Source organism: Tuber melanosporum (assembly GCF_000151645.1).
Source record: "Tuber melanosporum whole genome shotgun sequence assembly, scaffold_1, strain Mel28".
Taxonomy (NCBI): Eukaryota; Fungi; Ascomycota; class Pezizomycetes; order Pezizales; family Tuberaceae; genus Tuber; species Tuber melanosporum.
This window is the reverse complement of record NW_003298755.1, coordinates 1,554,645-1,567,591: the sequence shown is the minus strand read 5'-3', so window position 1 is coordinate 1,567,591 and position 12,947 is coordinate 1,554,645. Positions and strand designations below refer to the sequence as shown.

The 12,947-nt window shown below is 44.1% G+C and overlaps 2 protein-coding genes; both read left to right on the top strand.

The window, feature by feature from the left end:
- Positions 1–1,232: 1,232 nt before the first annotated feature.
- Positions 1,233–2,419, top strand: GSTUM_00003923001 (uncharacterized protein). XM_002835104.2 has 4 exons: positions 1,233–1,355; positions 1,427–1,572; positions 1,633–2,133; positions 2,220–2,419. Exons 1-4 carry the CDS (start codon positions 1,289–1,291, stop codon positions 2,274–2,276), a joined length of 771 nt encoding a protein of 256 aa, XP_002835150.1. The 5' UTR covers positions 1,233–1,288; the 3' UTR covers positions 2,277–2,419.
- A 1,421-nt stretch (positions 2,420–3,840) lies between these two features.
- GSTUM_00003922001 (uncharacterized protein) lies at positions 3,841–9,176 on the top strand (the record flags this gene model as incomplete). XM_002835103.2 has 19 exons in its annotated part: positions 3,841–3,858; positions 3,892–4,026; positions 4,113–4,142; positions 4,202–4,266; positions 4,333–4,396; positions 4,418–4,638; positions 4,693–4,819; positions 4,883–5,237; positions 5,293–5,499; positions 5,592–5,893; positions 5,956–6,255; positions 6,308–6,374; positions 6,427–6,548; positions 6,606–6,740; positions 6,793–7,276; positions 7,342–7,511; positions 7,560–7,840; positions 7,892–8,051; positions 8,169–9,176. 19 exons carry the CDS (start codon positions 3,841–3,843, stop codon positions 8,625–8,627), a joined length of 3,702 nt encoding a protein of 1,233 aa, XP_002835149.1. The 3' UTR covers positions 8,628–9,176.
- Between the last annotated feature and the right edge of the window lie 3,771 nt (positions 9,177–12,947).

The window sequence follows — 12,947 nt, the reverse complement described above, 5'->3', positions numbered from 1 at the left end:
GCTGAGTAGTTCTTTTAATCTTTACTTCTCTTCCTGTAATGTTTACTTTAGATCCAATAATGATTGCTGCTACTTAACCTAATACAGTTATTACTCTTTATTAACTTCACTACCCCTGTTCACTTCTCTTTTCTTTCTTTTCCAGTCTCTTATGTATATTTTGTTCTCTGATCCTGTTTGCTTTACTAATTTTATTTAATACTAAACTAGTACTATTCTGACTCGGCAGTCTCCATTTTGCAAAATTTAATACAAAATGTTACAGTAATCCTTTATTCAATTCCGAATGGCTTTGATGATATTTTGCTCCTACTACCATGTTGCAAGTTACAGGTGTCCTCCCAGCATCTTTTGCTTGTCGTTCTTTCTTTCTACTTAACCTTTTATATAACACTGAATAGACTTCTGTATTGAAAGATGATTCTCATAATATAAATACTAAATATTAACTGCTCATATTTGAACTACTAATACCATTACCTGCCCCTACTTACTTCTTCCTCCTTCTTCCCACTGCTTCCTATTTCATCCTATTTCATCCTATTTCATCCTATTTCATCCTATTTCATCCTATTTCATCCTATTTCATCCTATTTCATCCTATTTCATCCTATTTCATCCTACCTTTACCTAATACTACCTACTTCAGCTTACTTTATCTGCTTCTCAATACTGCCTCCAAGATAATGGTCGAGTGTAAATCGAGGGGATACTAGCCTGGCAATCTTGGCATCACAGCAGGTCACTCAATCTCTTCAATCTCTTGGCTTAATTTCGCTTATCCCATTGCGCAATTGCTGAGCCCGCCCGATCCCGGATGGCGGATTTAAAGGATTTTTGCGGTATCATACTCGAGTATCATAACTTAGATACTCGTAAAGTGCGGGAGGGCTTGCGCAAACTGAACCATGCTGGGACGCCAAGGAATTGCATTCCCCCTGATTTTCCTGACTGTTTTTTTCCTAATTTGTAATTCCGAGATCATTCTTAGGTGTTAGGATGTATTGCGGCATTTGTGTGGCTTGGTTTCACCCTAATCTAACCTACTCGCGTGTCGTTCTTTTATTCGAGTTGATACGATATCTTATCATCCAGATGCGATAAAGTGTCAGATACGGCATGCTAACGGCCATCCAGGGTTACCCTCTTCCAACACCGCACTGGATTTGCTGCTGCAGAAACTATTCGCCCCCGCGTGTTTTTGGGCATCCCACAAAGAAATAGAGGGAATAATAATATTATCATAATCAAAAATCCAGTCTTTTCTGTTCAACACCAGGTGTACAATATGCCTGCTCCAACAGCTCTAAAAAAACCAGAGACGGTCGCCGAGCCGGTTCTAGAAAATATTGCGGGTAAACGATTTCAATCCTCCTCTGGCGTGTGATTTTCTTGGTTCTGACTGCTTTTTTTTTCGTACGCACAGAAGACGACGTTCTCATCGACGCCTTCGCTTCGTTAACCCAGCCAGAAGATACTGCTGCAGTGGCGCAGACTCCCAGAGATATTGAAGGAGATGGTATGCGGCTTGACGAGGAAGGGCGACCGAAATTCAAGCCTGCCGGTGCAGTAGTACGTTCCTCAATATCGCCAATGACAACTCCTAAATAGCTGACGAATGTCCTCTAACAGAAAGTATTTAAAAAAGGCGAAAACCGCAAAATCTCTATCCCGCCGCACCGCATGACACCCCTAAAGTCGGCTTGGCCAAAAATCTACCCACCCCTCGTCGAGCACCTAAAACTCCAAGTCCGCATGAACCTCAAGGACAAGGCCGTCGAACTCCGTGCCTCGAAAGAAACAATTGACACTGGAGCCTTGCAGAAGGGTGCTGACTTCATCCGTGCCTTCGCGCTCGGCTTTGATACTGATGACGCAATTGCGCTGCTGAGGTTGGACGACTTGTACATCGAGACCTTCGAGGTCAAGGATGTCAAGACCCTAGTTGGTGAGCACTTGGGAAGAGCGATTGGTAGAATTGCGGGCAAATATGGGAAGACAAAGTTTGCCATTGAAAATACTACAACGACGAGGATTGTGCTGGCTGATTCGAAGATTCATATTCTTGGGGGGTTCCAGAATATTCGCATTGCGAGGGAGGCGGTTGTTAGCTTGATTCTGGGAAGTCCACCGGTATGCCATTCCACCGAATCTCTTCTTGCTCTTTCCACTTTGAATAATCGTTGGGGTGCTTGTATGCTCATGGAATATTCGTATAGGGCAAGGTATATGGCAACCTTAGAACTGTCGCTGCGAGGCAAAAGGAAAGGTTTTAGACAGCGGGAATTTCATGGATAAACAATCTTTTCTCTCTTTTTCTTCCTGTCGTTTTGCTATTTGACGCCTCATACGATATTCCGGTCCCCTTAAGGCGTACAGGCTGATTGTTGAATTGGGGGGAATCCATTTGCATCTTGTACGTAGGTAAACTAAAAATCGAGAGATGATAGATGGTGTTTCTACTCGCCAGGTATCTTTATTTCTCTTGTCCTATCGAGTCATGCCCTGGCTGCATGGTCACACCGTTTCACATATGGCAACCTAGTTAAACTTCCTTTTGTCCTTTTTCTCCTCTTCTGACCCTGCAAGTGCTGAGATTTCTCAGCTCCCCGGATAAAAAAAGCGCGGTTCTCGCACAATACGGCACAGATAAGATGCCTGTGGCGGTAGCAAAGGGAGATAGGTTTATCGGGAGATTGTAGTCTTTGTAGACTTTACCGTACCGTACCACGCCGTAGAATTGAGGCCAAGCTTAGACGGAAGAATTTGCTGGCAAGGCGTACGAAACTAGCCTGAGAAACCGTTGGCTTGTTGTACCATTGTAAACTTGTTTCCAGGTACTGTACAGTACAGCTGCTCGTACTCGTAAATACAGCACGATACTCGTAGCGGTATTGGCAGTGTATTGGCAGTGTATTGGCAGTGCCAGGTTGAGAGACAAAGTGTAAAACATCTTCAGCTTGTCAGTCCATGTTGGGCTACCGGTATTAGTTATGTCTTGTAATCTATCCGACACGTTGGGATTCTCGTCTCGCTTCACTCCCCCACCTGCCGGGAAGAGAGAGGGGGGAGTTCGGAAGCAAGGGATACAAACAAGAGAATGTACTCGTATGTGTACAGTATCGGTAGTCTAAGCTATGGAGGGGAAGAAAAGGAGGAAGAAAGGGGGGCGCAATGCTTGTTTCGAGTGTGGGAAAGAGCCAGAGAACCACAGACAGCCGAGGCGAGAGCGGGGGAGACGTGAACAGGAAGGGCTCCTGAAGAGAAATTCTACGAGCGTTCCAGACTTGCGTCCCTCAAGCTGGCTGGCAGAGCCGCAAACCTTCACGCGAGCATCTTCGACTTTCTTGCTTTTCCCCTACCGCTGTTCCTACTTTCTTACTTACCTACCTTACCTCGCCTTGTACCTGCCTATCTTACATTTTTAACCAGCTGTTCCGCCCTCTCTGTGTCCTCAATTCCTTCTCTCCCTTCCCTGCTTCCGCTATATGCACGTACATGTATGTACTGGCAATGAAGACACTGTTTTCGCTCACTCAACTTCACACCTAGCTGCTCTTCATCTGAGTGTATAATAGAACCGAAACCCACCGCCTATCCCGCTACAAAACTTCCCAAAATGCCGACCCTCGCTCCACTCCCCGTGCGGCAGAACGGCAGGACGATAGATCGTCCCCGCACCCCTAGTCGACCTAGTGCCTCCTCATCCTCGAAAGAGAATGAGTCCTCGTCGAGTAACTCTGCTCCGCTACCCTACGTAAGGCCCCAATTTCTTCCCTAGGAGGTTGTAGGTAATGGATGAAATGGATTGTGGTGGTGGTGGTGGCAGTGGACACAAAAATGGCGGGGGGAATGAGAGTATTCTTTTACTGATACTGACCGGAGCTTTAGACTTTGGGTGATTGTCTTGGAAAGGGCGCTTTCGGATCGGTTTATAGAGCGCTCAATTGGGGGACTGGGGAGACTGTTGCTGTCAAGCAGGTCCGGCTGACGGATCTCCCCAAAAGTGAACTTCGTGTGATTATGGTGGGCTATTTCTCTCTTTAGATAGCTGTGGCTGTGTTATCTAGGAGTCGCTCCGCTAACGCCTTGTCTCACTTTCTCACGCACAGCTCGAAATCGATCTCCTCAAAAACCTCAATGTGAGTTTGCTTGCGGAGTGCTCCCAATCTATATCAAAGCTTTCCCTAACGCCCAGAAGCATCCGAATATCGTCCAATACCACGGATTCGTTAAAACCGCTGATTCCTTGTATATCATATTAGAGTAAGGGCGCTTGCCTCTCTTCCCGGGGTCTGCCCTATGGATCACCTTGGCTAACTAGTGTGTTAGATACTGCGAGAATGGCTCCCTCCATAGCATTTGCAAGAATTTTGGCAAGTTCCCTGAGAACCTGGTCGGACTTTACATGACTCAGGTTCTGCACGGGTTACTTTATCTCCACGACCAGGGTGTTATACATAGGGATATCAAAGGCGCAAATATCTTAACAACTAAGGAGGGATTGGTGAAACTAGCGGATTTCGGGGTTGCTACAAGGACCACTGGCCTCAGCGATTCATCGGTGGTCGGGACGCCTTACTGGATGGCCCCGGAGGTCATTGAGCTGGCGGGGGCTACCACGGCGTCTGACATATGGTGATACCTACCCGAAGACTAAAAGGAGCTATGCGGATGCTTACAGAGTATTAGGAGTGTGGGGTGTACGGTTGTTGAGCTGTTGGACGGGAAACCCCCATATCACAAACTTGCTTCGATGCAAGCACTCTTTAGAATCGTCAATGATGATCATCCCCCGCTTCCTGAAGGTGCCTCTCCGGTTAGTCTCAGGGATCATTGCCACTTGTAGAGTGGTGGTAAGACTGATATCGTTCATTTTTAGGCTGTCCGTGACTTCCTTATGCAGTGCTTCCAAAAGGACCCTAATCTTCGGGTATCCGCTCGGAAGCTGCTTAAACATCCTTGGATTGTTACTGCTAAACGTGCGGATTCGATCGTTCGCACACCAACAACGAAATACGACGAAGCCGTTAAGAGTGTCCAACAGTGGAATGAAGCACTGAAGTCACCCAATGCCGGTACCTCAAGAAAACCGCTCCGAAATCCAATCGTCAGTCCTACACCTCGAAGATATAACAACGATTTCTCAGTTGTGGCGGTAGTTCCCGGAAAGGGAGGCCACAGGACCTTTTCGGCATCACGCAAGACTGAGGCCTTTATGTCGCCCGAAAATAATGGTGAGTAGGGAAATGAATGGTCTTTTACGGATTCAGCCGCTGAATGAAGTCACAGATGATGACGACGACAATTGGGACGATGACTTTGCTTCAGTTATATCACCTAGTGCCCTTCAGCTTCCTCGCAACAGGGCTCCAGAAAATCGACATTTGGGAGTTGTGCAATCATCTGAACGTCTCAAGTCTTTTTCATCCCATGATGGGGTTAATGAGAGCTGGGACGACAATTTTGAGGGCGATCTTACGATCAAGAGCCCTCCATGTGAGTAGCTATTTATCATAAGGCCTACACCAGCGCCCCGAGCTGACATTATTTAGTGATGTCTGATTTAGTGATGTCTGATTTTGATGAAGACGCTATGCAAACTATTCGACCCTATTTCCCCCGGCGCCAGAGCGAACCCGGTCTTGAATTTGATCATGATACACCCAGCCCTCCCATGATTCCTATCAGAGAGAAACAACCCATGCCGCCACCTCACCCCCTTCCTCCAGTGTTATCGCCATCTCCCACAAAGTTGTTGAGGAAGCTTGTGCTTCCGTCCCGACATGTCTCTCACCCGGCTTCGATTTTTAAGGAGAATTCCTTTGAAGATTATTCTGATCTAGCACCACTAAATGAAGCTAGCTTTGCCAAGAAGGTTGATCTTATGAAGGTAACGTTACATTATTATACTCGGCCTCTACACGTATATCACTACTAAAGAGTCTCGATTAGAAGGATGCCTCCTTGAGTCCACGGCTATTCCACCCATCCGATTTGAAAAGTCTACCACGTTCTGCCCAGTCATCGCAGAACGGGAGCCTTCGACGCCAGAATTCCACCAGTGACATCAAGGATGTCCACAAAATGCGCAGAACGCGGTCGTCATTGGAGATCCAAAAGTTTGCAGAACCAGAGGGAGAAGACGATTACTCGGATATCTTTGGGAGTGAAGGCGGCACTGACGAGGCTGGATCAGAGAGCGGTGATGAGCAGAGTTTGATGCTGAATACGAAGTTGTCTAATAACTCTTGGGTAAGTCTGCTGGATCCTGCCTCGACCATCCACTTCTCTGACTTAGTGATAGCTCGGCGATGAGGACATCGACGAGGAAGACCCCTTTGCTCAGCTAGAGGAAGGGTTCGACGAAATGGGTTTGCATCCTTGTCCAATGATTGGACAGATTTTGGTTTAATGGTGATTTAGATCTCGAGGCGAATATTGCCAGGGATAAATATGCTCGTCTCTGCATCCAAGTTGAGAGTTTGGTTAGTTCATTGAAAATCACTCAGTGTGAGGACGACTTAGATGATATTTCGTCACAATTGGTATATATTCCTATTCGTTACCCCTTTGTATTTTACAGTAGGCTGATGGCCCCCAAGATGGACATTCTTTCAGAATCTCCAGAAACGAAGGTCACCATTATCAGCGCTCACGGAATGTTGCCAGTATTAGAGGTTTTAGAAAACTGCACAAAGCGCGAAGTTATTTTGAAACTATTAAAGATAATGAATGCTGTTTGTCTCCATGACCACCCCTCTCTGCATCACCCCTACTTATGGTTGGCAGATCATATTCGACGATGTCGAAATTCAGGAGAATTTATGCTTCGTCGGTGGCATCCCAATTATCACCAAGTTTGCCTCCAAAAAGTATCCGAGCAATGTTCGACTTGAAGCTGCGGCCTTTGTGCGGCAAATGTACCAGACCTCAACCTTGACCTTACAGATGTTTGTGAGCTGTGGAGGTTTGAATGTTCTTGTCGAATTTTTAGAGGAGGATTATGATGCCCAGAAAGACCTGGTCCTCATCGGTGTTAATGGAATATGGAGCGTCTTTGAGATGCAAGGCCCAACGCCCAAGAACGACTTCTGCCGCATTTTTTCGAGAAGCTCAGTCCTTCATCCGCTGTCTCTTGCATTAAATCACGTCCTAGATGAAGATGGCGAATTATCGCATCTATGCGCTGAAAGGATTGTGAAGATATTTTATCTCTTTTCCCAGGCGGAGAACCATGTCAAGGAGATGGTAGCGGACCGAATTGTTTTGAAAAGTGTGTTACTCTATTACCTATTGCCTCATTTTCTCGGGTTGCTCATTCCCCCCCCCGGTAATTAGGAGTTTTGAAGGACTTGAAGCGGATGATCCCCCATCACCAAATCGTCATGCTGAAGTTCATTAAAAATCTGTCGATGTTGTCAGCTACTCTTGACACGTTGCAGAACTCCAATGCAATTGAAGTTCTCACAGATCTCCTTAAGGACAGTTTGAGTGCTCCTCACTTTCGAGTAAGTGGTAAAACGAGGGTTGTTGATATAGGGGCTGACTTTCTATAGGAAATTTCAAACCAAGTTTTAAATACCATGTACAACCTATGCAGACTGAGCAAATCTCGGCAGGAAGAAGCGGCACTTCAGGGAATTATTCCATTGCTACAAAGAGTTGTTAGTACTGAGCGCCCTCTGAAAGAGTTTGCGCTACCAATACTTTGTGATATGGCCCACTCTGGCAAGGTTTGTAGGAAGACTCTTTGGCAGAACAAAGGTCTTGAGTTTTATATCGGGTTACTCTCCGATCAATACTGGCAGGTCACTGCTCTTGATGCAATCTTAGTTTGGTAGGTTTTCCTGGGACTGATTAGAGGGATCCACGCTGACAATGGTTACAGGCTACAAGAAGAAACTGCGAGAGTTGAAGACAAACTTCTAAGCGTACCATTCACCGTGGCCATAATCAACTGCTTTAGAGGATCTAAAAAGAAGTCCTTCGAAAATATTCTGGAGCCTCTTCAGAAACTGTTACGCCTGAGCCCACAACTCGCATATGCTGTGGGTAGACCAGAGTTTTTTGCTCGGATCCTCGAGGAATTGACTCACAATAAGCCTGTTGTCCGGTTGAATCTTTTGAGGATCCTACGAACAATTTGTGATGCTAATGAGCAAAAGGAATCGCTTATCAGGCAATCTGGAATGTTCCAGACAATTCAACGTCTTGCGGATAGAGATGGTGCTGTCCTGGTACGGAATTTGGCTGGAGAGTTGATAAAGCTCTGTCTAGAGAGGGAAAAGAAAAAGAGTCAGCGTCAGAGCAGCAACAACCGGCGCCGCCAGTCCAGCCTATCATTTTCAACATCCTCATCATCCATACCCCCCCCGCCCTCGCCTACCCTTCCCCGTCACAAATCAGATCTTGTGAATATGTGGTCGTACGAGAAGGAAATAAGTGATCAGAACGCGCGAGATGATACACTATCAGAAATGAGCGGAAGCCTTGGCTCCAGTAGGTTAGATGGGAGTGACCGGAGGCAAAGGAGGACGTCGAGCGGCTCCAGAACATCAAACAGGTATATTCCACGCCGGAGCCGCACGAGTACAAACAATGTCGAGCTACGAGGTTGGGAATGACTTACAGTGAACGATGGATTGAACATGGCATGGGCAAACGGGAGGGCGGCTTGTATTTCTATGCCATTATTATGATAGCACTTTTCTCACTTTTTCCTTTTTAGGATACTATACTCGAGTACCGCATTCACTTTGATTCCCACATCGCTGAGCTCTGTAGGCTTTTTTCTTCCTTTTTCTTTTTCTTTTCTTTTTTCTTTTCTCGCATTTTGCCAGGGTGGATATGCATTAGGGTTCATGAAGGTTCTCGGTTGTCTCTTTTTTAATCTTCGCAATTTGGTAGAGAGGCAAGATGGGTCATTTTCTTGTATTGTAGTAGCTGGGTTGGCGGGCTTGGTAGGGTGTTTCTAGAGTTTATGTACCTAAAGGCTTGGTGAAAATTGTTTTCTAAGGGTTGAATTGGATCATTACATGTCTCGTGTTTGGAGAATTGGAGCAATTACATTCTCTCTGGGCAAGGGAGAGTTTATTCTCGGGTAATGATATCTAGGCAGGTTATACATTTCTTGCTATGATAGAATAAATACTAATAATGAGCATTTTGTGTTTATACTGTGTAATAGTGGTCTATCAGTTATGCCATGTTGTAATTCCTGATTGAAGTTGTACTTCTTGCTTGATTGAAGTTCTACTGGAGGGCTACAAGACCCTACCTATGCCACAGGAGAGTACAGTACAGTCTTGTCTGAAAAGTCTACGTACCCCTCTTGGCAATGCCGCAACCGTCGATCACCTCAACACCACCCCCCCCACCATGGTACTACCACATTCTCAAACCCCTAGAGAAGACCAGAAAAGGGAAATCTATGCTCTATATAAACATACTGATATGGGGTATGGTAAAATTTCAAAGCTTATGAACCTTTCCAAGTCAACTGTTTCAACAGTGGTCAAAAATGTGAAATCCAGAGATGGAAACACCCTTGATGCCCTCAGATCTGGCAGCCCAACCAAGATTACTGATACCAAAAGGCAAGTAATTCTTGATATTATCAATGCTGAGCCTCATTTAGTACTAAGAGATATTACCCACAAAGCCAATATTGGTCTTGAAAAAGATACTGTTAGCAAGATATCCAAAGAAGCTGGTTTTAAGCTTAGAATATATAGGAAAAAACCTTTTTAGAGAAAAGGACAGAAGGAGAAGAAAAAGGAGTTGGCTAGGATCAGGAGGAACTGGATAGGAGCTTGAAAATGGGTTGTTTTGTGGATGAGGCCACAATTGAATATGATCCAAATCTAGTGGAAAGGGAGGTCAGACTTAAACTAGGTGAAGAGCTGGAAGAAAAGAACTTAAAGCCTAGCTTTAAGTCAAGATGCACCAATAAAAGTGTATATGCTGCAATGATGTATGGAGGAAGAACTGAGCTGATTCCTGTGAGGAAGAGGAGTGAGGAGGAAAGGACCAGCAAGAGAAACAGGCTTGGTCTCAATGCCTAACAATATGCAACTGAGATCTACCCGCCATACCTCATCCCCTTCATAGAAGGGATAAATAGGACTCCTGAAACCATCAATATGGCTGCTGATAATGCATCAAAGCACAAAGAAGCAGAAAATAAAAAATTGCAGGAGGATTGTGGATATCAGAGATTAGCTTGGCCTTCCAACTCACCAGATCTCAACCCCATTGAGAATGCCTCAGTAATTCTCAAAAAAGCCATCAGAAAGCGATTCTCCAAGGTTGAGAGAAGGCCCCATAGTGCTGCAGAGTTATTTCAGACAGCAAAGGAAGAGTGGGAGCTTATTCCCCAAGGGAGATTTAATGGATGAATTCAGATAATACCTGAGAGAATTCAGGCGGTATTGGATGCAAATAGAAGCCATACAAAATAGTAGAATTAGGAAACTGTTATTTTCTATTTCTACTTTTATCTATTTTATAATTGTACTTATATGATTTTTTTTGGTGTAGTTAATATCATTATTTGTAGTGGTAGTGCCGTTGTAGTGAGAGGTACATAGACTTTTCAGATACAATGGTACAGTACTAGGTCAAATCGTTTCATCTGATTAGTGGTAACCAAACAATACCTCAAAAAACTCCACTCTACTGATCAACCACTCCTCAACAACAATGCCCTCTGAAAAGACCGGCCATCTCTCAGATGTTGAGAAAGGTCAAATTGTTGCTCTAAGAAAAACTTAAATCTCTTTTACTGAAATTAGAAAGCTCTTAAACTATTAAAAGAATATAATTCTTAGTTTTCATAAGTGTTATTAAAAGAGGGGTGATGAGAAAAGTCTTCCAACACCAGGAAGAAACAAAATTATTAATAACAGAATTTACCACTGCCTATTCAAAAAGTCCAAGAAGGCATGCCGCTAAATCCTGTCAGAATTGTGCAATAATGTTGTACTATATGCCTCTCTGAGTACTGTTAAGAGAGCTTTAGCATCAGTCAATATAAAGAAGTGGAGAACAAGGAAGAGAGCTTTTCTGAAAGATAAGCATGCTGTCAAGATATTATCTTAGAATATAGAGTAAAGGAATTGGACAAAGGAGGACTTAACGGGTATCATCTTTAGTAATAAATACATACATTAGCAAAAAAAGCCTTCTCACCGGATAAAGAACATCTGCATCTGGATGCCATCATTCAATTATCTTCATTCTGAGTGTCCTGACCATCCAGACATTAACTCATTTCATCTGATCCATCCAACACATGGCCACCCCGCCTCCCTTTGCTCCTACCATCTCACTCGCGTATTGTGTGATCTATTCATTCCAATACAGGCCACTATTTTACTTCACACCCATATTTCGTCAGGCGGACTTCACTCTATTGTTGCTGAATCATGTCTCTTGAATCTGACCTTACAGGCCCAACTTGTCCATGCGGCCCATATTCATCCAGTAACAATCCATAATGGATTCTTCCCGCACAGTATACTGATATAATCCTAGCATCTATCCATCATCTCCAACCTATATGACGATACCAAGTACTCTCCTTACACTATGTGGTTGTTTCTGTTGCCCTCCCCAGTCCTCTTTGCTATAGTCGTTGTTCTGGGATGGTAGCAGAAAGACCCATATTCTGTAGGGATAGTAGTAGGCGCTGGCATATAGGTGCTAAATGGTTTATGTATTTTTAGTTCAAAGTAGCTCACAGAACAAATACTGTTCGGTCCCAATCCACAGTCTTGATATTAGTACTACTCGTATTATTTTGGGCTTCACACATCCTGTCTGCTACTAGTTTTAGATTTTTAGTTTACTTAGCTATTAGTAGTATAATTACGATCTGTATATAATCTTTATTAGTATATTAGTATTTACAAGAATTCAATACATATTATTAAATGTTTGTAAATCAATTCCAAGATTCAAAATCTATTGCCTCTCACTGGCGGGAACCAGATGCACCTGCCTGATCACTGCTCCACTATAGAGGATCTGCATATCCCAGCTACTGGACCACTTACAAACTCAGAGGTATCCAGCAGTATTGTGAAATCTCCTACCATGTACTGGATCGAGCACTTGAACTAATGCTATGCAACTTACATACCTGCCTCACTCTGGATATTTCTTATCTTGAAAAGCTCTAACAACCATACTGCACTCCTCCCTTGCAAATTCCTGCATGAGTCTGCTCTGCCAAACTGGATCCATACCTGATTGTTTCTCGGCCCTGCATTTTAAAAAGCCTTAGTTACAGTACAGCAAGCCCAGTGGTCTGGAAGATATCTGTTGATTGAATATCAGGGACTAGAATGTCAAGCTAGATAAATTGCTCTACTAGAAGCAATCTCAGTTCTAAGAAATTGGTAGGTAGCCGCTGCCTACCTGCTATGGTCTGCTTGATGTAATAGACCATCTCCTCTACTATTGCAGAATAACTAATCTCCAGGGTAATACAAAGGTTGATTAGCGCGCCAGTATTCCTGCTGCCTCTGAGAACTCGCTATAGCATGCTGCAGCTTGAAGATATTTGCATCTCTTCTGTTACATTCCCTATTCCTATGTCATCACCAGATCCCGAAAGTTTCTCGATTGTAAGTAATCCCATTCTCAGGGTATGCTGGCAGCCATATTGTGATAAGATGTGTTGAGCAGCTTCAGTTTTATTTAATCTCCTGTAGCCTTCTTTGATCTATTCTTCATGTATCAGTTCACTGATATCAGTAGAATACATCGTCATTGATCCAAAATGTCGGATGTGGGCCACAAAGTAACTCTAATAGTATATCTTGATAAAGTTAGAATAGTTCTCATGGGAGATCAAATCTACTCAGTGATCTATTCTTCGACACCTTTGTTCATCAGCCAGTCAATGGTGTTTGATGGTAGAGATGCTGGGAAGTGCTTTA

Bases quoted from the DNA above. Each gene is read 5' to 3' on its own strand.
- GSTUM_00003923001 (XM_002835104.2), top strand. From the start codon at position 1,289: ATGCCTGCTCCAACAGCTCTAAAAAAACCAGAGACGGTCGCCGAGCCG. The intron at 1,356-1,426 runs GTAAACGATTTC...TCGTACGCACAG, and splicing joins GGTTCTAGAAAATATTGCGG to AAGACGACGTTCTCATCGAC. The intron at 2,134-2,219 runs GTATGCCATTCC...ATATTCGTATAG, and splicing joins TGATTCTGGGAAGTCCACCG to GGCAAGGTATATGGCAACCT.